Source organism: Lytechinus variegatus, chromosome 1, assembly GCF_018143015.1.
Source record: "Lytechinus variegatus isolate NC3 chromosome 1, Lvar_3.0, whole genome shotgun sequence".
In the NCBI taxonomy this organism is placed as follows: domain Eukaryota; kingdom Metazoa; phylum Echinodermata; class Echinoidea; order Temnopleuroida; family Toxopneustidae; genus Lytechinus; species Lytechinus variegatus.
Window position 1 is genome coordinate 12,151,647 of NC_054740.1, and position 25,529 is coordinate 12,177,175.

At 37.1% G+C, this 25,529-nt stretch overlaps 1 protein-coding gene across 1 annotated transcript in view; it reads left to right on the forward strand.

Moving 5' to 3' along the window:
• LOC121430614 (AF4/FMR2 family member 4-like) overlaps positions 1 to 25,529 on the forward strand; it is a 65,421-nt gene that overhangs the window by 13,664 nt on the left and 26,228 nt on the right. The window contains exons 3-6 of the mRNA XM_041627963.1: positions 20,870 to 21,008; positions 21,338 to 22,531; positions 23,046 to 23,146; positions 23,614 to 24,096. Coding sequence (XP_041483897.1) covers positions 20,883 to 21,008; positions 21,338 to 22,531; positions 23,046 to 23,146; positions 23,614 to 24,096 — 1,904 coding nt within the window. The 5' untranslated portion in view covers positions 20,870 to 20,882. The remainder of the gene's footprint in view (positions 1 to 20,869; positions 21,009 to 21,337; positions 22,532 to 23,045; positions 23,147 to 23,613; positions 24,097 to 25,529) is intronic.

The following is a 25,529-nucleotide window of genomic DNA, read 5'->3' on the forward strand; positions in this document are numbered from 1 at the left end:
GTTGAAGAGAGAGAGGGGGGGGAGTAGATGGGGGTAGTCTAGATTAGTTAAAGGTCAAGTCGACCCCAAGAAAAAAATGTTGATTTGAATAAATAGAGAAAAATCAAACTATCATAAGGCTGAACATTTCATCAAAATTTGATGTAAAATAAGAAAGTTATGGCATTTTAAACTTTCGCTTTTTTTCACAAAACAGTAATATGCACAACTCAGTGACGTGCAAATGAGTCAGTTGATAATGTCGATCACTCACTATTTCTTTTGTGTTTTATTGTTTGAATTATACAATATTTCATGTTTTTACAGATTTGACAATGAGGACCAACTTGACTGAACCATATTGTATAAAAAAATACTAATTCCATATGTTCAGGGAGGAATTAATCTTTGTTTCACTTGTCAATGAGGAGAAAATTAGAATATAATTTTATTTAATACAATAAAAAAGAAATAGTGAGTGGATGACGTCATTAGTCTCCTTATTTGCATACTGACCAGGCTGTGCATATAACTGTTTTGTGAAATTAAGCAAAACTTGAAAATGTCATAGCTTTCTTATTTCACATCCGATTTTGATGAAATTTTCAGTGTTATGCTTGTTGGATTTTTCTCTTTTTATTCAAATCAACTTTTTTGGGGGTGGACTTGTCCTTTAAAAGTGTTTAAATGGAATATCATTTTCTACAATTTGTAGCTATTTTCATCCTTTGTATTTTGTCAACACTGTGAGCTTGAATAGGTATTTGCAGACAGAGTTTACACTTTACTGGACAAGTGTTATTTTCAGGGCAAACATAGTCTGATGATGGCTTGGAAATCTTAATTAGAATCCCTATGTCAACAGTGAGCAATGGCAGTTCTCATGTACAGGACCCTCACTACAAATCTTTCATTGTCTGTTGGCTGGAATAGCATGTGATTTACCATGTACCTGCTGCTAACCGTCCCTGTCCAGGCTTAAATTGAGATGTTTATACGCGTTTGGTTCAAAATATGGTTGCATCCTTATTTATTTTCATTTAACTGCCAGTTGTTGATTCCTCAAAAGGTGTGTTAACAATCAGCATTCCCTCAATTGCTTTGGAAGCATAATAAAATGCAACATCAATTTGAAATCCGCCAATGTCATTTTTTAACGCTGTCATTATCAAGGCTGCCATGCCTCAAGTATAACAATAATATTGTAATAGGCCTAAATTACCTTAGAAATAAAAAGGTACATCCCAACTTGTCTTATTCGGGGCAGTGTAGCATAAAAGTGATAAAATGCCATTATATGTAAATCTCGGCTCGTGTCTGGAAACCGTCATTGCAACAACACGTTCACAGTCAGATTAGTTTGTCTCAGATCGAAAAATTACATTTGTTGCTTACAATCTGAAGATATGAAGTGTCTGAATAAAGAAACTACTGATTGACTTTTTATTTTTGTACTGTAGGGTCATTTGATTTAAAATGCATTCTTGGTCATCAATTCATTGAATGCAGTGCTGGCTAAAAGATTGAGAGTGCATTGCTCCTTAGGCTTAATACAGACCGTAGATTTCAATTTCATTTTTTTTTTGAAGGGATCTTATGTGATACATGATGCCATGGATAACTCCTGACCGACATCATTACGGCATGTGAGCTATTTTTACTGTACATAAATTCTTTTGGGCATGTTGTTGTATTGATCACTGTGCCCGATGTGTCGCATCGGAAATGTTACACCAGACGGGGCTCAAAGGGAATCTGGCAATGTTGATAAATTTGTTCCTGTGATAAGACCAAAGATAGTGTGTGTGTGTGGAAGGAAGTAGGCAATTATTGGATGCACCAAAGCATAATACAGAAGAGATAAAACTCGTTATGCTCCTGATTGTGTTAGGGTTGTATAATAATGCACGGCAAGGGTATCAACATTATTTTGAGGACAGATCTCTGATTTTTTTCAACGCATGCTTTGCGCGGTTTGAATGAACAAAATTATCCACTTTACTAGCTTTCTGATTTCTTAGTGCTTGAAATTTAAGATGAATTTGATAGCTGGTATTGTGTTATATGAAGATCTTTTGGGATTGCCTCTATACTGTCAGTGTGATGATAATAATTAGCAAAAAGTACAATCCCTATTCAGAAGATACTGATGAATGTTTATTGTTATGAAGTCTGCAACATTTACATTAGGTTTCATGTGATTTCAAGGAAACTGAGATGACAAGAAAACATATTTCTCTCGTATTTATGTTTGCTTTTATTTGACTTTTTTTTTTTTTTATCTGCGAAAGCATAAAGCTACAGTGTGTGTGAATATATTAGTAGGGAGGTACCGGGACAAAAAATTTAATTTAATGCAAAAAAATATATGTGTCTGTGGTTTAATGACGAAATGAAACTAGGTCAGATATAAGAGTGGCAATAGGAAGTATTTTTATCTTTCAATGGGAGATATATGTCCACTATTGAGCTGCTCACTTTCCTTGTGTTGTGAAAGGGTAATCAGGTGTAGTGCCTCTCACAATATTGTTCTATTGTACACTTTGCTGGACATTGGTTACAATGGTACCCTCTTTCAGACAATGGAAAATCCTTTGTATAAAAATCATGCAGCTTGTATAAATCTGTGTAAAGTTTGTATAGTTATTTTCAGGGCTAAAATCAATTCAATGCCTTCGAAGGCCATGGCTGTTGTTGTCATGTTGAGTGTTGACTGGCTTCAATGCCGCTCTCATTGGCTTTGAGATTTTTTTTTTTTTGGGGGGGAGAGGGTGCCCTTTTTATATTCCCATTTGTACTGTAGAAATGGCCTATGGAATATGGCCCTCAAAATAATGACTTTGAAGGCCTCTATGATAATTTGTTGATATTGCATAGCAGTTTAAGATAAATTCTAATGTTAATACAGTAGTTATAAAAGAAAATATCTCTGGATGATAAATATTAGATGTCATCACCCACCCAGTCCATGGTGTGATGAATGGGCCCATGACAGACGCATGTACATGTAATTCTCTTAGTCTGAACAGGTTATTATTGTATTATACAAGGAGACACAAATTACAATTGAGATGATGGTGACGAGGGAAAATGTTTTGTTGGTGTTTGTTTTCTTCGTTGTTGCAATTGATAGACTGACGCCTGGCACGCAGACATGATGCTTGGAGTCAAGTCTCACATGTAGTGTTTGAATGGCATGAATGGCGGCAGGCAAGAAAAGGGTATAGGGGACATATGGGCTTTCAGCCGTGACCTTGGTGTTAGTCTTCAAGGTCAGACCGGTTTGAACTTGGAAAATTCTAGGTTGAACTGGAAAAAATGATGGATGATGTATTACTTATTAGAATATCATTATCATCTCACTAGTATCAGTATGATCATCATTAAGAAAATATAGTCATTTGCATAACAACTACAAGTGGTCACATTTTGTGATTTTAAGAGAGAAAGGGTTGAAAATCATGGGCAATTCATTGTTACAAGACTATCTTAAATACAGATTTTGATTAAGTTCTGGTGGGTGTTTCATAAAGCTGTCGTAAAGTTACGAACAACTTTACGCACAACTGGAACATGTTCTTAGGCCATAATTCAATTACATAAGGATAGCACTAGAAAGGATCACCAGTCATGCATAAAGTAATTCGTATCTTACGAACAGCTTTATGAAGCACCCACCTGATACAGTTTACATAAACTATAATGAAATCTGGACTGTCAGCCCCAAGTGTGCTGAAAATTGCCAACACAAATAATCATAAATGGGCACAAATATTTATAGATTGCATATGAAAAAGGCCTGTCTATCCAAAAGAATGTAAATCATTATATACATCTGTACTAGAATAATTTATTTTAATTAACTAATGCATGCAAACTCTTTTAGTGGTTATATTTGTGGATTCTGTTAATTTATTTTATGACCATAACCACAAATGTGACTAATGTTTATGGCCTACACACCATTATTAAAAAAAGAAGGAAATAAAACTTGAATAAAAATGTTCATTAGGAATTGATAAGTTTCTAGTGTAACCTGGGTCTGTGAATCATAGACTATCTGTATATAGGCAGGAAAGAGATAGTAGGGGTCAAACAAGGTTTGTTCCAATGTGATGTGATTGCTCTGTGTACTGCTCTGTAATACAGGATGCAATAGTGTTTACATTTCTATACCCCAGATGTACTATTCAACTAGACTGTGAACAAATTCCCACCAATTGTTGACCTTCCCCTTGTTAATAGTTTCTCATTGTCTATAGTAGTTAGCACACATTTGATTAACAGTTACATGTAGGCCCTATAGGCCCACATTAAATATGAATTAGAATTACAGCCTTCCGGGCCTTAAATTTTTTTTTCTTGCTACTGCAGCGTAAATGATGGACCAAACTCCTCAAAACTTGATAAATGCAAGACTTTTGAAATGATAGTTGTATTCAACCATTGATACACGCTTTGTTGAATGAATATAAATGAGTAGCATAAATGGGAATTTGTGATTGACCCCCCCCCCTCCCCAGTATTTTTTTCGGGGGGGGGGGTAACAGAAATTGTGTGTTTGCCTTCACAAAAGCTGTTTTTATCAAGAAATGTGTGTACATGATTCTGAGCAAAGCTCATATATGCGTATTTACTCATCCAACAAATACTGCAAACCGAAAGTATTCCCATTCTGTATTGAAGAGGTCTCTGCCCCGGTGATAGAGACCTCCCAAATTGAAATACAGGACATAGTTGTAAGCAAGCCTTGTTTGTTGATTCAGGTATAACTATGGGATGTGTTCAAGCAAGTTATTTTAAAACCGCAATCCGAAGGAGTGAAAATGGCTGCTTGAACACAGCCACTGGGGCTTGCTTTCAAGGGCAGTATGTTTTTGTTACCTGTCAGGTATGTGTGATCATGGTGTGGTATGATTGAAATGAATCATGAATATTATTATGAGTCAACAACATGCCAAGGTCTATCCGGTATTGCTTTACTCTCACAATATTCATAGTAATTTGCATGTGAGAATAGGGATATCATTAAAGGGGAATGAAACCTTTGGAACAAATAGGCTTGTGTAGAAACAGAAAAATCAAAGAATAAGAATAAAGAAAGTTTGAGAAAAATCGGACAAATAATGAGAAAGTTATGAGCATTTGAATATTGCAATCACTAATGCTATGGAGATCCTCCCATTGGCAATGCGACAAGGATGTGTGATGTCACTGATGAACAACTTTCCCTTTGGTGGACTATAAAATACCCTCAAAATTTCTCTTTTTGCTTTTTCTTACAATGATACAAACTCTTTATCCATTATGTATTCTTAAAAAATATGTATTACATGCCCTCATGTAGAAAGAACACATGATCTATGGATAGATGTGATAAAAGAGGCAATTCAAGTGAAATATATACTAAAGTAATGGGGAGAGTTGTTCATCAGTGACATCACACATCTTTGTCGCATTGCCAATTTGCTATCTCCATAGCAATAGTGATCGCAATATTCAAATGCTCATAACTTTCTCATTATTTGTCCTATTTTTCTCAAACTTTTGTTGATCTGTTTCTTTGATTTTTCTGTTTTCACACAAGCTATCTTGTTCCAATGGTTTCATTCTCCATTAACCAAAAACAAGTAAAGAAAAATCCACTAAATATCAAATGTAGGCCCACATGTAATGTGTGGTAGAGATATAGTGAGTGAGAGCTCATTCTAAAGGACATGGGCAGTAATGAGATCACAAAGATAATTTCTGCAAATTTTATGTTAGTTTATTTTGTTCCTTGGAAGAGATGAGGGAGGCAAGGCCTGACCTTTTTTGCCAAGGATAGAACATAGTCGTAAATCAGATAAAATGAAGAGGATATTGTAGATCTGATGTTAAAGACAAATGCCAGTAGTTGCAGTAAACACCGATTTCATGAGAAAGTCTGTAAAACCATGCTTAATTGTCAGTACATCATCGAGGATCTAGATCTGGTACAGTTACATAAACTGAACTTTGTGAAATCTTGAAATCTGCGCAGATAATGTTCACACTGAAGATCACCAACACAGATAAGTGCACGTGGGACCGTGTATTATTATTGCTTTGAATGTCGTGTCGACACTTGACCTAAATCCTGTGCTTATTTGCTAATTTCTCAGCAATTGCACAATTTCTTCCAGAATCCTTTGGCACATACGTTTTATTTATACAAACAGATACTTTGGTGGTCATTTCATTGGACCAAAATTGCATTTACCTTTGAATCGCTTTCCCACATGGACAGAAATGAAAATTATATCGACTGATTTTGTCAGAAGCTCATCTGCCATACAGAGCAATCTGAAATATATGTGGTCAAACTTTCATTTTTTTCTAATTTCGCCTTTCAGGATTCAAAAGAATAAGTTAACAAAAAATCATAAAAACAGAATAGTGTACAATAAATGGAAGAGCAATAGGATTTGCATTGAAAACAGCAATTTACATGTAGGGCCTACATTCTTGAAACGGGTCCCAACATAAAATATTTTACATAATTTAGGCAGGCCTATATGATTTACACATGTATCTGCATTATAAATTGTTCCGACAAAAAGGGAACTACATGGATATTCCTATATTCTTAAAAAGAGGAGGGGGGGGTATTGATTTGAGTGGAATGGAACAAGTATTTTTTATATTGATTGATTTAAGGAGGGGGTCTTTTTGAGTTGTATTCTGTGAGTTATAGTTCATAGGTTTTCCAGCCCTTGTGAAAGTTGAAGTTCCCCCGTATTTCATCAATTGTCAAGTTTGGAAATGGATTCCTGAAGGTTGAGTCACCTTTTACATGCATGTAAGATGATACATTCCTATTCATTGTAGTTCAACTGTAATTGGTTTCTATTTTTCACATATTTCTCATATGAATCTAGAACTGACCCTAGATTTATTTGCTCTGTATTCACACATATCAACGAACAAAAGGACTTTATCTCTGATAACAAAAGAAATCCAACACACATAAGGTTTTCCATTTGTGCTGTTAAGGGCAACTGTTTACAGAAGATTGCAAAGATAGGGTATGATTATTATACTGAACTGTAATCTATTATTATTGAGTTGAATTAATTGATGTATCCTACTAGGAATTTAACTAAAATTTGAATGTTTTTCTTTATCTTTTTTTGAGTCATTTGGTCATCTTTAAATGAGGGTACTTATGGTATTTATTGTGGGGAATGGGTTTGAATTCAAAAGTGTGAACAGCTTATCACTGCTTTCAGAGGCATGCATCTAATCAATATAAATTGAATGTATTATGCAGAAATTGAAGTCTAATGCTGTTTGCTGGTACTAATTTCAAAGAAAAAGAGTCATTACTTCACCACAATTTATAAACATTATTTGAAGCAATCAATTTCCAAATAATACAAAATGAACTTTCTCCCACTCAGATGTGCATTGACTGTAAATCTAGCGTAAAATTAATAAATTAAATTCAGAATTGTAAGTTGGAACAGCGGAGACATAAAGACATTCTTGAGTTTTTGCTCTCCCCTATCAATTTGGCTATGGATCCAGCTGGGAGTGTATATCCAGACAACCTTTGACCTCGACCCTATTCAGAGGTCACAACCTTGTCAGGTCATTGATCTATATTGCACATGTGAACTCCCCTTAAGATCTCCAGGGATAGTCTGATATTCAGTCTCCGTCATCAATCAAAAAAGTTGGTATATTCTATAAATGTTTCTCCTTGAGCACACAAGCGGGTGGGATGGGGGAGTGGGGTCCTGGGTTTGTAAATGTCTTGATTTACCATGAATTGCATCACAAAGACACAAGGCCTCGCTGAATGAGTTGCTATGGTGATATACTTCTTCAAACAAGCTCCCTGTTCTTTTAGACTAGGGAAGTATTTCATTTAATTTTGTTGATAGGATGGAATGTGTCAAGTGGTTTTATGTTTGTGTCCATCATGAGTGATCATGGCAGGCAGACCAAACCAGACAAAAACTTGACCCTGATATGAATTATAGTATTCATGCCCCTCCCCTTTGTCCTTGCCTCCCCATCCACTAAGAATTTGCTGGGGGGGATGGGGTTATATTCAACTGGAGCAATAAATGATATTAGTAGTGGCTTCTTGTAGAAATATGACTCTTCATGTTGCACAGTTAAATAAGCTTGTTGCATTACAGGCATAGGGGTAGGCGGGGTAAGTTGAGCATAGGGGCAAGTTGAGCCACCAGCCCCAGGCCAATAATGAATGAGTCAGACATCGTGGTGGTGTCATGTATTGATGACCCATAGCATAACCCCTAACCCCACCACATTGTTTTCCACTTTGAAACAAAAAGTTGTTTTTTAGAGGGAAAAGTATGAATTTCAGCCAAAAAAGTAAAAAAGAGTCTGAAATATATAAGTGCTTTATACGCACACACGTCTGTAAATATAGTAAAGACATTATAACAACATTGTTAGTCCAGGTTTGGATCTGCATTCTTGTCATAGTCTTTTATATGATAGATGCATAATAAATGTGTGGATACAAAATTATCGCACTAAGTTCGGACTGGGGTAAGTTGAGCCAAACAGCATGGGGCAAGTTGAGCCATGGTGATTCTTATGGTAATGTATCTTAAAAAACAAAAAACTATAAAAATCGATTGAAATGCAGGCTGAAAGGAGCAAATTTACATGACTGCTCTTTTCCTTTTAAAGGATGTTAGTATTTATAGAGAATTAGCAAGTGAAAAGACTTTAAACAAAAAATTGACATGCTGGTTCTCCCCCCATACATTTTGTACATAGTTTTTGTGGCTCAACTTACCCCAGACGGTGGCACAACTTACCCCATATGTGGGGGCAAGTTGAGCCATTTGACAGCAGTTTTTTCAAAGGTCACGATGACCTTCAGTGTGGGGGTAGAAAGTTATATGTAGGTGAAAAACATTTCCCAAGAATCAAATTTAAAGGCAAGGTACTTATTTCTACAATAGTACTAGTCATATCAATTCTAACATGCAAATTAAATGCAAAAAGTGTCACAACTTACCCCGCCTTCCCCTATAGGCCTGTATATTATTGTCAATTTTCGGGAGCTACTTTTTAACAACCTATTAATCTGAAACGTCGGATAACGTTTTACATAACAGTGAATAGGGATTTTTCAGCGCTCTTTTGAGCATTTCGGGGGCAAAATCACTCTTAGCCCCTCAGGTGTAATTTTTTCCTTGTTGCATACCAATATAGTCATTCACACTGTGAAGGTAGGCCAAGATGTAGCTTTCATCATTATACATACATGTCACGTAAATGCAAGTTCTGGCTGTCCAATTGTTGCTGGTGGGTTTGTTTGGATGGCAATGAGATAAATATTTTGGCCCTAGTGTACATTACATCTTATCGTCTGAATTCGCCTGAAAGTACAGTATTTTGTAAGGCTTGGGAATAAAGTGTGAAAATTACAGTAAACTTTGAAGTAGATTTTCTCTGAAATGGGTTTGCACTGTCGTACATGTTGGCCTATGTGTAAGGCGAAGTCAATGAGGGAAGAGAGACACTTCTTAGAATGAGGTACCTTCATATTTAGAACATACAATTGTTTCTGATTTCACAGTAATTCTTGATTCATTAGATCTGAAAATGATACCTGCAAATGTGTAAATTTTATATGCTATTAACATAAAGCCAGACAATTTGAAAAAAATGAAGATGAACAACAATATGAAAAACTCCAAATAAAATGATTAGAATGTTGCTAAATATATGTTAAGAAACTGTATAGGCCTATGCCATTAGATATTGAATTCTGGGTATTGCATGGCAACCGTTTACATTAGACCTTGCACATCTGCGAAGCTTCCCACACTTCAGCGTGCACAAAATTACTTGTGATTTTCATTTGATGACGATTTTGCCAAGGAACGTTTTCCCCTGGACTAATCATGCTTCATGATCATGGTTTCTTTTCACTCGTAAATCACCAAATATTTGCAGTTAGTATAATTTCATGACAGACTTGTGAACAACACTTGAACTGTTACAGTGCTTGTATGTATTATACAGATAACAATGGCTAAGTAGAATGTGTATTACAGTATGAATTTATGATCACTGTCGTTGCATGAAGTACATATATTATAGTACGATAGAATAAAGAATGGGGGAAAATATCTGTTTGTAACTTGAACCAGTTCGGGTCAAGATCTTTGTTGACAAATTCTAGCATTCATAATAGGTTTATTGTCAGGTCCTTCATTTGCTGAATAATAAATAACACATTTAGTAATTATTATTGTCATCAAAGTTTGCTTTCTAATCAGTATTCATTGTGTGCTGTCACTGCTGTGATTTATTGATTAATTGAATAAACAGTAATTATGTATTATTGTTGCCATGATACATAATTAGCATTGATACCTCTATAGGTGTCATTATCTCTTGTGATATTTAAATTTGATTTTATCACTTTTGTTCTATTTTCTGATATGGGGCTTATTGTTCTATAATTCCTTTGCACTGTCACTTTATTATTGGTACTGTCATCGCCTACAAAAATATATTCTAGGATTTGTCAGCGTTATCTGGATTGTATTATTTCTAAATCCTATTGTCAACAGTGCCTCTCTGATCAATAGTTTGTATTGTACATTGATTTTGTTGCTGCATTCATGTGTGAAGAATTCTTGATTGTTGATCACAAATGCTTTGTTTATGAATATTGATTTTCCCATATACATGCATTTGTGATATGAAGAGCAGTTAGCAACTCAATTTAATAATGCAGTTTGGTACTATGCGGAGAGTGAGCCTGGGGTTGTGTTTTATTGTTAAGTGAAAAAGTTCGATATAGGGATTGAAATAGTATCATTCATAAATTCAAATTCGAACATTGCCTTTGTATGAGCACTAAAGATTACACTTTCAAAAACAATCATGTAGGGCCTAAAGAGCTTTAAAAAAACACACAAGAGATTGAATTTGTCCCTCATTATTTCCAATACGAACAATACCTTCATATCCAGTTTAACGATGTCAGGAACGTTGAATTTTTGACAATAGGTGATTAAATTTTGTATGTGAATTAGGTAGGGCCTAAAGAGCTAAACAAAAAGATACAAGAGATTGAATTTGTCCCTTGTAATTTCCAATATGAACAATACCTTCATATCCAATTGAACAATGGCAGGATCATATAATTTTTTTGACAAAAAGGTGATTAAATTTTGTATGTGAATGGTGCCTTATTGATCCATCCTTCATCATAATAGTTGAGTTTTTGATTGCAAAGTCTGTTCACCTTGTCTGTTAGTTGTCAAGTCAGAGCTCTGACGTATTCAGGGAGGTTTATGACGACATCACCCCCTCGTTGGTGATGGTGCTGTACAAGATTACCAAGCTAATTGTTAATAGATCTATTTACAGTTTTTACACGTCAATGACTTGCAATACAACACTGTAGTTGTACACTCAAGTACTTGAATGAACAGCAAGACATTATTTTTTTACAGTAATATTTGTCAACCTACTGCTTATATTAGTTTCCATACATTAGGTACACTAAGTCAATATTTCCAATGCTCTCTTTTCAGGTAGGGCTGTATAGAAAGCACATTTTAGGATTATGTGTAGATGCTTTAAGAACTTTTCATATATACTTATGAATATTTACTCCCAATTTAAGTGTCAATTATTTTGGAGAAGTTTATTGATTTGCTTTAAATGGACAGTTTCTCGTCATTGACCCCCTAATCAAAATTTTATATTGAATCCCAACGCAATCGGGATCGATGAACAAATTAAGTTTATTTAGCTATAACATCAAAGTGTTTAAAAATCAGTACTTGGAAATGTGGAATTAATATATATTTTTATTCATTTCATATCTCATGTACGTATGATTAAAGCCGTCCTTGACCTTGAAATTTTCAATGCAGTACTACATAACCAAGTGGACCACACTGGTTGAATATAGTTCACAGTGTATATACTGTAACATCTCTTTTATTGTATTTTGTGTAGTTATTGAATGGCATTTATTGATTGGCAGTGAGTTCTATTCTTCTTTGGAAGGGATGGGAACAGGGTGAAAGAAAGCATCAAGTAGATGGATTTGTGGGGGCGTCATGGTCTAGTGGTTACAATACTGGTCTTTCAATCAAGTATACCCACATTGTGCTGCACTCGACCCAGGTGAGGTGATTGGGTACCCGGAAGGATTTATTCCTTGAATGCTCTAGTGCCTATATTGTGGCTCAGCTACAGCCGGGGTAATAATATGACACCAAGTATCATGCACAGTACAGAGTATATGCAATTATAGAAGCTGCGCTATATAAATGGAACATATTGGATCGAATGGTCTGTTTAATACATGCAGACAGTATACACTAGGACCAGGGGAGTGTTTCATGAAACAAATGGTCAGTGATTTTTCACTGGCAACTGTTACAAGCTACTGAAATCCTTGCATTTGATTGGCTCAGAAACAAAATCACCGGAAAGATGCTACACTGATACATTTATGAGGTATCAACAGTGAAGAAATGAATTTTTTTTTTGGCAGAATATGAAAAGAAACATCAAACACCAAGTCCAACTACTAGTATTGGACTTAGTCTTTGATGTTCTGATTTTTATCTTTGTGAAAATATAGAATTTAATTCCAGGGCAGTGTAATGACCAAATTTATATTGAGATCAATGTTGGGGAGGAAAGTTGAAACATAATTTCTATAACTTGTTTTTGAATGGGTGATATGTAAATGATTGAGACAATGATGTAATCAGATTCAATATTCTGTAGTTTATAGAGGTAGGCATTTGTAACCAAGCAAAGCAGGAAATATCGATGAGATATTCCGCCTACCCATGATATTTAGCCTTAAAAAAAAACAGACAAATTTTGTTTGTCTTTAATGTAACCACATTTGGTAGTAAACAAGTTGTCTTCAGTCCCACCTACTCAATCACATGTCATCTTATCAGCCTGAAAGAACTTACACAACAGATCAATACTGAGTTCAGAGGGACTGTCACTTGATAGTCGAGAGAAATTCCATAAATAGTATATGAAAGACCAAAGTCCAGCTTTACGATACTCAATACAATTGTAACAATTGTATTGTAGTTGTGATGTATACTTGCGATCATTGTTTGAATGGCCTCGTTGAATTATTTGATTGATTTTTTAAATTGGATCCTTATTAATGTTCGTTTGATAAGAAGGATAAGTATGGTGTTTGATTTCCATTGTTTGATCAGAGCTGCATTATGACAGTCAGGAAGTAAACATTCATGAAAAGAATATTACTTGGTGAAATTTCACAATTATTAGATGAGATTAGAAATTGTACTTATAGAGTATCACTGAAATTGTAAAGTGAGAGTTTTAAGTATTAAATTCAAGAGGGCTGCTTAGAAGCCCACCTATCAAGTTTAGAGATTATAATGCACTGTGACCCACTGGCTATTTCATTTTTGGGGAAGGGGGGGGGGGGGAAATCACCCTTGGCCGTCTGCTTACATTTTTTATGACACGGGTCTCTTTTTTTTGCATGCTTACATTTCTTTTAGGGTGACTTGAATGAGGTCTGATAGATTGAGGGCCACCGACTCTCCCTTTCCCACCCCCTCTTTGATGATAGAAAGTAGGACAGACTACGGGGGAGTGTACCCACGTTTTCTTGTCAGGATTGTTTGCTCTTCACTCTTAAATATCCTGTCAAACTTAGAATATCATCTACTTTGAAGCCCAAGTCACATAACCTGATTTTTTTTAAAATCAGTTACTATAGCCTCAAACCTTATAAACTTTCAATCATAACTTGGAAATGTAGTTATTGGGAGACTTTGGAAATGTAGTTTGTTGTCACGTTCGTTATCTGTCTTCTGCAAGATTTGGCTTTCTGAGGGTTGGTATTGTGAATCTACAGGAAGTAAGTCGTAATTTAGAAATAAACAATTTTTCTTCATAGGCACTGTACTTGTTTACATCATATACAGTAGGATCTATGTGTACATCATTATTCCCTTTTGCTTTATTCCAACTTTGCTCCATTGTACCTAAAATTCAGCAAAAAGTTTACAAGTTGGAGAATTGGGTGGTCATTGGTATTTGCCTCCAGCAATAATGATACACACCAAAATATTTGTGAAATATCCCATCAATCATAATTGAAAGATTGAAATAGCTACATGTCTCACTTGTCAGCCTTGGACTGAGCGATTTGTACTAATATTATCTATGACAAACAACGTATCTGTACTTTTCAGTCAAAAGGGGCATGATACCACACTGGCTCAAGGCCTAAGCAGTTAATTTAGTACTAATAGCTTCACTCATTAGAGCTTTGTATACATATGGCCTTACAATTATTGTACTTTTATTATAAATTCACTCTTCCCACTTTGCATATTTTATTGCTTCATTTTAGCCATTTCTTGAATTAGCATTTCTCTCTTCTCTATAGTGCCTCTTCTGTAACAGATTTCATTTATACCCAGGTGGTGTTTCATAGAACTGTTTGTAAAGTTACGCACAACTTTACGCATGACTGAAACCTGTTCTTTGGTGCTAAATCAGTTACATAGGGATATCATTTAGCACAAGAAATGGTCACCAGTCATGCGTACAGTCATTCGTAACTAAGAACAGCTTTATGAAACGGGCCCCTGGTGTAGCTAGTTCATTTTTGTGTGTGTTTGGTTCATAGTTGTTCTCTGTTTTACTCCTCCCCCCCATCCCTCCCACTCTGTCTCCTACCCCTCCCTCTCTTACTCTTCTCCCCCCCCCTCTATTTTCTTTCTCTTTAGAATTTTCTCTTTGTATTTGCTGATGAAGCCCCCCTCCTACCTTTTGCTCTGTTTCCTTTCTTAACCCCTTCTATAACTCACAGGGATTCTCTTGATCCCTCCTTTCATCTTTCTATAGGTGGTTTCAAACCGCCTCGATCACAAGAATCCCCATTAAATTACGAGAACTTTTTAAGGCTAAAAAATACCCGTTAATTATTCCTGCATTCACACCGCCCCGAAACACATCCTTCGGGATAAGTTCCCGAAGTTACGAGCATGCGCAGTATGGTCTGATAAGCAGGCAAGGCGGGAGATTCAAAATCACTAGCCCAACAGCCACCCACGCCGCCGCGCCCAACGACACGCTGGGATAAAAGTTCCCGTAATTTGCTTTCAGATCGCCAAAATACCTGCGACCTTGGAAAAATCCCACGAAAGTTCTCGTAATTTCGCCAAGTACCTACTATTTAGCGGGTATTTTCTTTCGGGGATATTACGCGTAGTTTGCTTTCACATTACCAAAATACCTGGTATTTTCTGATCGGGGTAAATTTCCCGATCAGAGAATACCTGGAACTGGCGAACTTCGAGGCGGTCTGAAACCACCTTTCATCTTTCTATGTCATTTTTCTCCGATTTGATTTCTGTTTCAATTTCTGTTTTTACTCTTTCACTTCTCACCTTGAGAACCTAATCCTACATGTAGTGACAAGCTTGCTATTCACAACATGGGGATAAATACTGTGAAATATCCAAGAAAAGAACATAATGTATATAACCTTTTGCGCTTTTCATCACGAGCCCCTGTGCAAACAAATGTACCGAGATGAGGAAAAGGGCCATTTTTACTGTGTGGCAACTCGGCATGGTTCGGTGAAAAGCATTGGTCGATGTGTGTGACCTGCATACCACAAATTCTATCAGGACATGTAATGCTTTGCAGAACAAAACGGGAGGGGAAAGAGCAGGAAATTTGAGCCGCAAATGGCATGACTGTTGATGTGAATTGGGGATGGGTATGGAAATGGGGGTGGGGGTAGGCGGCGAGGAAGGGGGGGTGTATTCTCCATATACATGTACATGCTCCTCTTTCATGCAATTGTGAAAATGAAAATTAGCTTATTGTCAACTGAGGGAAGTCAATGATGAATGTGTTTTAAACCAATAACGAAAATAATTGTGAATTTCTTTTTTTTATTCTCATAATGAATCGGCCAGAACAAAATCACAGAAATCTGTGAAATTTTGAGAAGGAATGGGGGAGGGATACAAATGAAAAACTGTATCACCTCTAGCTTGTCATAATGACTTCATGAACCATTTTAAAGTTCATGTTCTATAGTTCAAATTACTCATTTATTATTATGTTAGAAATCTTTCATCGCCATCATGAACATTGGTTAATTTTGCACAATCCTTAAATGCAAATATATATATCAGAGGGTAAAAAATAGGTCCATGATCCGAATGACAATATGTGTGACCTTATGTTGGTCAGCCACTTATAATGGGTAGGCCTAATCGTCCTATTAATCAGACCATTTTATTACTCAGCATGACCGTGCAAGAGTAGTCCCAGGTTAGGCCTGTATTTTTATGAAGTGGCTGTTATGTCGTGCATTTAATTCTACCTGTCATCTGGGTTATAATAGCTAAGTCACAGTTGCACGTTCATTCACCCTAACTTAAGGACGTTTTCTTCTTTTGCGGAGTGAAATGAGGGAAAAAAATCTACTAGTGCAAGCATACTTCCTATACCCTTTTTACACAGGCTAAAATTTCCTTAACCCCGTACTATTGGTGGGGCTAAATTGCCATTTAGCCCCACCTATAGTACGGGGTTAAGCTTAGCCCACTTTCTTTTTACACAGCATTTTTGCAAAGTGGGCTAACCCCACCTATAGTACGGGATTATTTGGCCCTGCAAAAAAGCAGGGTTATCCCAGCAATTGCGGTGCTAAGAGCGATAGTACGGGGTTAAGATCGCTAGTGTAAAACGAAAGTGGGCTAAGCTTAACCTCGTACTATAGGTGGGGCTAAATAGCAATTTAGCCTAGCAATTTAGCCCCACCTATAGTACGGGGTTAAGGAAATTTTAGCGTGTGTAAAAAGTGTACGAGTGAAGTACTTGTACTACGAATGATCGACAAAAACCACTAGTCCGGGGTTAGCGAGTTTCGTGTGTAAAAAGCAAGCATTCCTTATCCGGGGTTAGCAATAACAATTTGGCATGTGTGAAAAGGAAAAAAATAGTACGGGGTTAAGGATAGTACGGGGTTAGCAATAGTCCGGGGTTAAGAAAATCCTGTGTAAAAAGGGTACTAGATAGGTTTCTACAAGGTATGATACATATAGGGCCTGTATTTTTATAGTCGTTGAATTTGAAGGGAAACTTTTTCATTTCTTTTTAAACCTATGCTCAATCTCCACCTTATTTAACCACTTTCTTCATGTGATCAAATTTCTATTATTACAACGCATGGTAGAATGCCTCATATTAGTAGATGTCTAATTCCCGTATCAGATAACAGGAAAATAGGGCGGAAATCGACATGAATGGAGAAAGGAAGCAAGAGTTGCAGGATGCCTGTCTGTCATCTGCTAAAAGAATCAGCCAAGCCTATTTTTAGAGTTTCGGTCAATGAGAATACATGTAGATTAGCAAAATACGTTGTAAATAAGCTGCTATAGCCTAGGCAAGAATCTCATCATAGCACTGCATTCTATACACACTTAAGGATGTCAAAGAAGCCATTTTACATCAAGCATGGAAATGAATATCTTTCAGAACACAAATAGACAACAATCTTAAAAAGCGATTCTGCACAACCATGGGTATTCAAAATCGATTGAACGCATCTGATAGCTCATGCTTGTTTCTACTACTGAAATTTGTTCTGGTTCAGATGCCTGTTGGTAACACCCCTAGTTGACCTTTACTAACCAGGTCAAACTCTCTCTGTCAGGTATTTGAGTTTGATTTTTCATCAATGTTTTTTATTCTAATACCAGAAAATTGAGCACACCCATTGTGATTGGCTCCTTTTTTTTGAGTTGTAATCTGCACACATCCTGGCTAATTACTGATCTTGTGATACATGCATTCCCGCTTTGGATATTATAATAAAAAATGAAAATCAAACTCGGAAATCAATCATACTATTACCAGAGCTCCCATAAGCATCAGTGAGTTAATTAAATCTTTTTTGTATCATCATTTAGCAAAAAAGTTTATCTAATCATTATTCATTAAAAATGAGCTGAAAACTTTATTAATATGAAAATTGAAACTGAATGTATATAGGGGCACGAAAAATATATACTGCTGAGGACATACAATTATCATTATGACAAGTTACATCAATTTATTTACTAACGATTCTGATGTTAAGGACAGCACCCCCACATTGGCCATTATTCCATCGTTCAGTTTGTCTTGTCATGAGTATAGCACTGGCATGAATATGTATGGCCCGCTCTTGATCTGAGAAAATCAAAGGGAGATCCCACTTACTTATCTATGCCACAGTGCCAGGCAGCTTAGCTTTAGCCGACTGGGGGAGTCTTTATTCCAAATTGCGGATTTGAGCCTCCGCAGTTTGCATAATGCCCAGAGGAAGGTGTCCGTATTTGTTTGAAGTAGCAGTTGCACTCCCCAAGCAGCAGAGTCAGTCTTTTCTAGAGCATTTTTAGGAGGATAAGATAAATGATGATCCTTCAAGGATCTTAGAGCCAGTTCACACAAGTATTTATTGCGTCTGTTGCAAGCGATGGTGTTTTTTATTTTGTGTGAACGTTTGTCATGAATTCAAATTAGTGGGGTGGAAGTGCTTTTCGTTACAGCAAGTTTGAAGATGAATGGAAAAAAATACATGTATCTCAGAATGAATGTTCCTGTTTTGATACATACCTCAACGTTTTCGGTACCCTTTTTCACAAAACCACTGCTGAATTTCAAACACCAAGCTGATGCTTTAAGCCGGTGGGGTATGTGAATGACTTAATTTCATATTCACGACAAGATGTAAGGTATAGATAGTTATTCATTGATGCAAATGTTTACAATACATGTCCCTGAAATATGATTTAGGGGATTGATGAACTGTTACTTGCTTCTTCTTGTAGTCTGGTATCCATGCTCTATCAATTACTGGTCTGTCCAGTCCCCTCAATCTCTCTCTCTCTCACCTAGAATAGCACAAGAAGAGTCTCCTTCTGTGTAATTTTAACAAGTACTTTATTACTTAGATGAATTCACTTTGAGGAAATAAAAAAAGGTGCGCAGTCTGAGAGAACGACCACCAATTGATTTCACAGTTAAGTCATTGAGGTCGATGACTGTTCCTCCATTCTTTATTGTATGGCGTTAAAAAATGCATCAATTGTTGCGGTTCTATAAAAGATGACTTGTAAGGACCAATCAGTCATTGTATCACAGCCTTTTGAATTGGAATGATTTTTCTCAGGGAATCGTTTATTATTCTTTCAAAGCTATTTGTATCGCTGCATGCCCCCGTCACTGCTGTTTGCATTATGGAAGTAGAACTTTTAGATCAAAGCAATTAGGCCTACCTCCTTGAAAGGTTAATCTCCAATGATAGGGAAAAAAGAAAGTTCCTTGAAATTGTGCAATTGATGAGTCAGAGTTTTAAGTTAAGATAAGAAATAATCACATTGATGATTTTGCCTAATCATTCAGAGTTAGGTTGATATGTTAGTTTTACATCTCTCTAGATCATCTCTGTTGTCTATTTTATGTTTTCTTCTTTCTAAGTCTATTCACTCATCCATCCATCCGTTGCCAAGTCTGTTTGTAAGAAATTTGATCTAGATATTTAGAACCTTCAATTTTCTACTCTAGGCATAATATCCCACCGACGTTACTTCTGCAAAGCCTTTCTAATTAATCATACATATTAAAGCTCAATATTCTTTAACCTGCAAAAAAATTTATCCAGTTTGATTTTCTTGCTTGATGGGTGTCAGATGGACTTCCTTGTGAAATCATTTCACTTTCACCTGGATTTAATTGATCATATTTTCAGTGACTCTGGAGGTGTTAATAATAATCTGCACTCATTTCTTGTCAACTCTGGGCGTACTAGTGAAATTAGTACAATGCATGTATCAGTTGTAATGGGAATTGATTTTGATGCACTTTTAAAATTTTAAATGTCATTACACTTGTGATTCATAAACATTCTTATATGAGGTTTCCTTGTGTGTACTAAGTTTTAATAAAGGATATTAATATTATACCATTTTCAGAAACCATTCAGCTAACATTCTTTTGAGAAAAGCCGTACTATATAGATGAACTGAATTGTATGCCTTCATTCCCACTTGTACGTGGAGCTTTTTAAGTTTCAAATACTAATAGAGGCAAGATGGCTTCTTGTAGAGATTGTATTCAGAAGAGATATCACAGTGACATTTGGTGTGACTGTGGCATAAAGATGTGTCATATTGCAAGTACCAGCGGAGACATGACCTGATTACTGTCTTGCACTCCTCCTTGAGACTTGCTAGATGAAATTGCTAGAGAGTGTTTGAGGCTCATCTTCTTAATAATCTTTGAAGATGGGTCATAGAATCTCTCTTACAAGACCTAAAAAGTTTTAATTCTTTGTTGTGGAATGTGTGAGTTTTAACTGGACCCCAAATACTAATTTATTGATGCGTTACCATTTCCTAACCAAGTATTGAGACTTGTTGGAAGTGTGTTGGAGGTTCATCTTCTTATATCTGAAGATGTGTCATGGACTCTCTCTTACAAGACCTCAGAAATTTGATTCTTGGTTGTAGAATGAATGAATTTTTATTGAACCCCAAATTGTAATGTATTAATGCCCTTAATCATTTCCTAACACAAGTATTGCATCTTAAATGTACATGCCTTTTTCAGCTAGAGCCTAGTTTTGCTGGTCAGAATTTAGATTTTAAAGAGTAAGATTGGCGAAAGAGGTGGTGGAGGTCTGAAAAAGTCGACCTGACTCCAGTGAGAAAGAAGCTTTTGGTCAGACTGTAACCAAGGACTCAAATGCATGCAAATGTGTTTTTGAAAAAGAAATAATTGTTTGCTTAATGATTTTGTTTTTCTTTTTTGTATCCCCCTTTCGCAGATCATCGTCCGAGATGAAGCGATCTACGGACATGGAGAGCTCTGGCAGTGAGTCGGATGCAGAGGAGAACACATCGGAAAGCGAGAGTGAGAGCGAAGAGAGTGAGGTTGACGAGACACCGCCTCCATCTCCGCCAAAGGTAGAATGTTTTGTTCCAGTCTCTTGATCTGATGCTATTATAGAAATATAAACTGTTTTGCACAGATTCGCAAAGCAATTTGAAACCATTAGAAGAATTTACTTCCTATTTTTTTTTCAAGTGTATGACTGTACATTATCCATTTTTCTCATGTGTTCATCGTCAAGCACAGGAACACCCTGAATAATTAAGAGATATGTAGTTGGCCATTGAAACTGCCACATTTGATGCTTAGACTAATTATGGATTTAAGAATATGGGTTCATGTATGAATATAGAATTCAGTAATTTCAGATTTCTCACCATCCAATATTTGTTCTGCTTTTCAGAAGAAGTCATACAGCTTGATGAACCAGATCCGAAAGGTGCAGAAGGAGATGCCACAGATGGCGCCAAGTACTCCTTCATTCCGTGAACCACCGAGTGTGGAGAACCCTCTCTCCAATTCCAGGGTAGATCCTAACGAAGGGTCCAAGCATCCGGAACAGAGCGCCGAAAGCGGGGACAACGAAGATCACGACAGCTTCAGTAAATACAACACCAGCCAACCTCCCAGTTTTACAGATTTTCATCAACTCATAGAGAGCTCGCACGATTCCAAAGCATCCCCCAGCTCTGTCAAATCAAAAGGAAGTAGCAAATCATCTTCAAAGCCTTTGGGCAGTAGTAAGCCAACTGTAAAGCGCCCTCAGTCAAGGACAGACAACTCCAGTGGCTCGAAAACGGGCAGTGCAAAAGACACTAGTAGTTCGTCTCGTGTGAAGTCGGAATCAAATTCTAAAGAGAGCAGTAAGGCTAAGAGCAGTAAACAGTCGAGTAAAAGTGCTAGTAGTATAAGTAAAAAGAGTCCTGGACCTGGGGCTGGAGCAAAGTCAAGTACAAAAACCCAGGAAAAGAAACCTGGACAAAGGGCCAAGCAAACTGAGAAAAAGCGTGTGCCAAAGTCTATTCCATTAATTGATTCAGATTCTGATTCAGAGGATGAAAGGACTCCATTGCGGCCGTCTTCTAAGGCGGCCGTCAATACAAGCACAAGTAGTAGTAGTAGTAGCAGTAGCGGGAACAGTAGCTTGAGTACCTTGGACACCAGCTACCCTGTCAGGCAACCTAAGGTTGAGCCGGAGAGCGGGAAGCGCATGCCAGGTGTGAAAAAGGGCGATAATAAGTACATGGTGAAACCAGAGCCGTTGGACACATATGAACATCGGAGGCCTCCCTTTGATGACTTTGCTCACATGGACCCCATCGTTTCCCCGATCAGGGCAGACTTTGTTGATGAGCAGTCGCGTCCTTTAGACCGTCATCCTGAAATCCAATACGACAAGAATGGGAAACCATCTGTGTTTGTCAGGTTACGACGGGACCTCTTTGATCACTTGCCAAAGTCTAGTGTATTTAAGTTTGAACAAAATGTACCTGGACCGTCAACTCAGAAGCGGAAAGACTCTACTGACCCGCCAGAAAAACCTTTAACAGCAATCGTTAAACCTGTCAAGAGGAAACAAACTGAACTTGAGAAGGAGGTTGGTTGTTCCAGATTATCTACTTCATTCCCTAAACGTTGGCTTGTGTTGGAATTTGTGATTTTCCTATGCTGAATTCACAAATATTGATTTTATAAAGAATCATAGAAGTAGATATTTGTAATGATTACTTGTAGACTTTTGAAAAAAGACGATCCAAAATATGTCTTTTTGGATTGAGCCTGATAGGGAATATATCTAACAGAAAGAATAAAGATATATACATATTCTTTGCATTCCTCAGTGAAAAGACATTCATTAGAATTGTTCTTCCCTGGATAACTTTTTGAATGTACATTTCATTCTGTACATTTTCCATACTGCTTTGCTGTTGAAATATGAATCAGCTCTAAAGCGATCTAAAGACTGCGCTGGAATCAACATACATTCTGTTCAGCTAACATTTTGTTTTTACTATTGGATGCACTATTGGAAATAAATATCATTACGGCATGACTTATTTCTCGTGTAATTTGTACACCTTTTTATATAATTTCTTGTATTTTCACCTCAGAAATCTGGAAACAAGAGATCAAGGATAGAAAACAAGTCACCGAGGAGGATGAGAGAAGATGCGCTGAGAGGTGTAAGAGACGAACCCACCGAGGCCTTAGAGTAAGTTTGCAGACCCATTTCACACAACTTGCTGTGATAACAGATTCACAGTAACAGTTAAAAGCTCCTCAAATCATTTGATTTGATTGGTTGATCGTGAACTTGTTACAAAATTCGTAAAGCAGGTATTTATGAAACAGGATCCTGTTTTAGAAAATTGTGACGACTCTTAAGAGTGATGGCATCAAGTTGATATCCTCTTGGAGGATCCTTAATAAAAGTTGCTTGGCATGGTATTGCTCATTTAAAACATCTGTGGTTCCCACTCTGGAATCTTCTTGCAGAATAATGAAAATCATAGTAGAGAATGAACACAATATGTTAAGATGCTGAAAAATGGTACAGGTTCAGATATTCTTACGACCAGACATGTCACTTTCCTGACAGTTCTTGACACTCTCTTCTCTTGCACCAGGGATATTATTGATAATTAATATTTACATTTCCCCCCCTCCCCAATTTTGTAGGCCATTTGTATCGAGTGAGAGTTCATTAGACAGGCGGCAGTCCTCAGACAGGAGAGGTAGTGTGTCCAGTATGACCAGTCAACCATCGTCACATAGCAGCAGGAGAGGGAAGAACGACTGCGATCCCCACCACCCATCCAGCCGCTCCAAGCGGGACAGCAGCCGTGGTCGGGATTTCGCCAGCCAGCGCATCCACGACTGGACCAGCCCCGAGCACCATGCTGATAGGTCAGTGGAAATGCCACACAATGTGGCCCTCGGAGGAGGAGGCGGCGAGGCCGACCCATCCGCCTCCTCGCACCGCAACGGTGGCCTCTCCCACTCTCATTCCCACTCTCTCCCTCCCCACACCCACCATTCCACCACCTCCCACCCCCATAGAGGCGTGGAGGGCGAGGACTGGAGGGTGTTCCCTCCTGCAGAGAGCTACCCAGGGTACGGTGAGGAGGCGCAGTCCAGACACAGACTGGAGTTGGACGAAAGGTGAGTCCATCCTTGTGGTTAGCTGACTTTGACTTGTCTGTTCCCATCCGTTCTCTCGTTGTTGTTGTCGAGTTCTTTCTTGAATTCCTTGCCTTTGTTGAGATAGAGTGTTATTTGCTTCATTAACTCACCCTAGAAGCTGTTCACATGCACAGCAATAACGACAATTAGAGGCTGATGTTGTGCTATTTATTTTGGCTCTGATCTAGTGCTTCCTGAAGATCATGACAGTGTGAAGTAGTCAAATGAGCAACGTATCCTCACCAGGCACGTAAAGCACCACATAAACTACAGAGTTCTTGCTCCTTTTCATTTAAACTCAAACATCAAAGAGCAATGACCACTGTTCATCTTAGCAAAGATATGTTGATATGTTAGGCAGCTGGGTCTTGACTAAAAATCATGAGTGGAGCTGGAAAGATGTCATTGACCAACCCTTTGATAAATACACTCCCACATCATCAAAAAGCCTGTTCTCACTGTAGCAGTAGTCATATAGTTCAATGCTTCACATCCTTAACTTGAATATTAACACATCAAGCTGCCAACACTTTTAGTAATGCACCAAAAATAGGGACTATGAGAACATTCTTGAAGTATAATTTCATGACGTGTATGTCTTTATTGTTGGTTTTCTTCCATTGGTGGTATAACTTGTGTTTGTGCCCCTAGCATATAAATGAACAAAATTTTCATATTAGTGCTTTCTGTCCGTCACTGTTTAAAGAATTTCTTTGCTTTCCACTTTGCATGAATCAGTAGATGTTTATTGTTATGGTTTTGTGTTTCAAATGCATGGCCTTATTTTGTGTGACACCCAAATTTTAGCTATTAACATGATGAGAAGCAGAAATATGGACAGTAATGGTCTGGAAACATGGCATATAAGATATGCTTTGTAAATAAATATACAATAAAAGAATATTTTTTTTAAATGAACGTAATGGGAATACTTGAACAGACTACAGATATAGCACAAGAATAGAGCTTAGAGAAAGAATATTTATAAAATATGAAAACAAACAATATTTTTATATTATAAGGAATTAAAAAAGGAATCCTTATACATGCTGGTATCGATAAAGCCTACAGTATTTTCATTTATTTTATATAGTAAAAGCGCAATGTAGCTGAATAAATGCCTTGCGTAAGGACATAGTGCTGTGGCGGGGATGGAACCCTTAACTTTTGTGTCTCCAGTCAGTTGCTTTTGACTCCTCAACCACAGCACTCCCAAGTGGGAGGGGTATTGCAAGAAACTGACATTTAATTCAAACTCAAGCATAAATCCAAAAGTAAGTGTGATTATTTTAAAGCAGGAAAGTTGAATTACAATTGAACGCAGATCAACTATAGAATTACATTTAATCAAGGACTTGCACTTGCGTGCTTGATTCGGAAATAAACATTAGTTTCTTGCGACGCCCCAATAA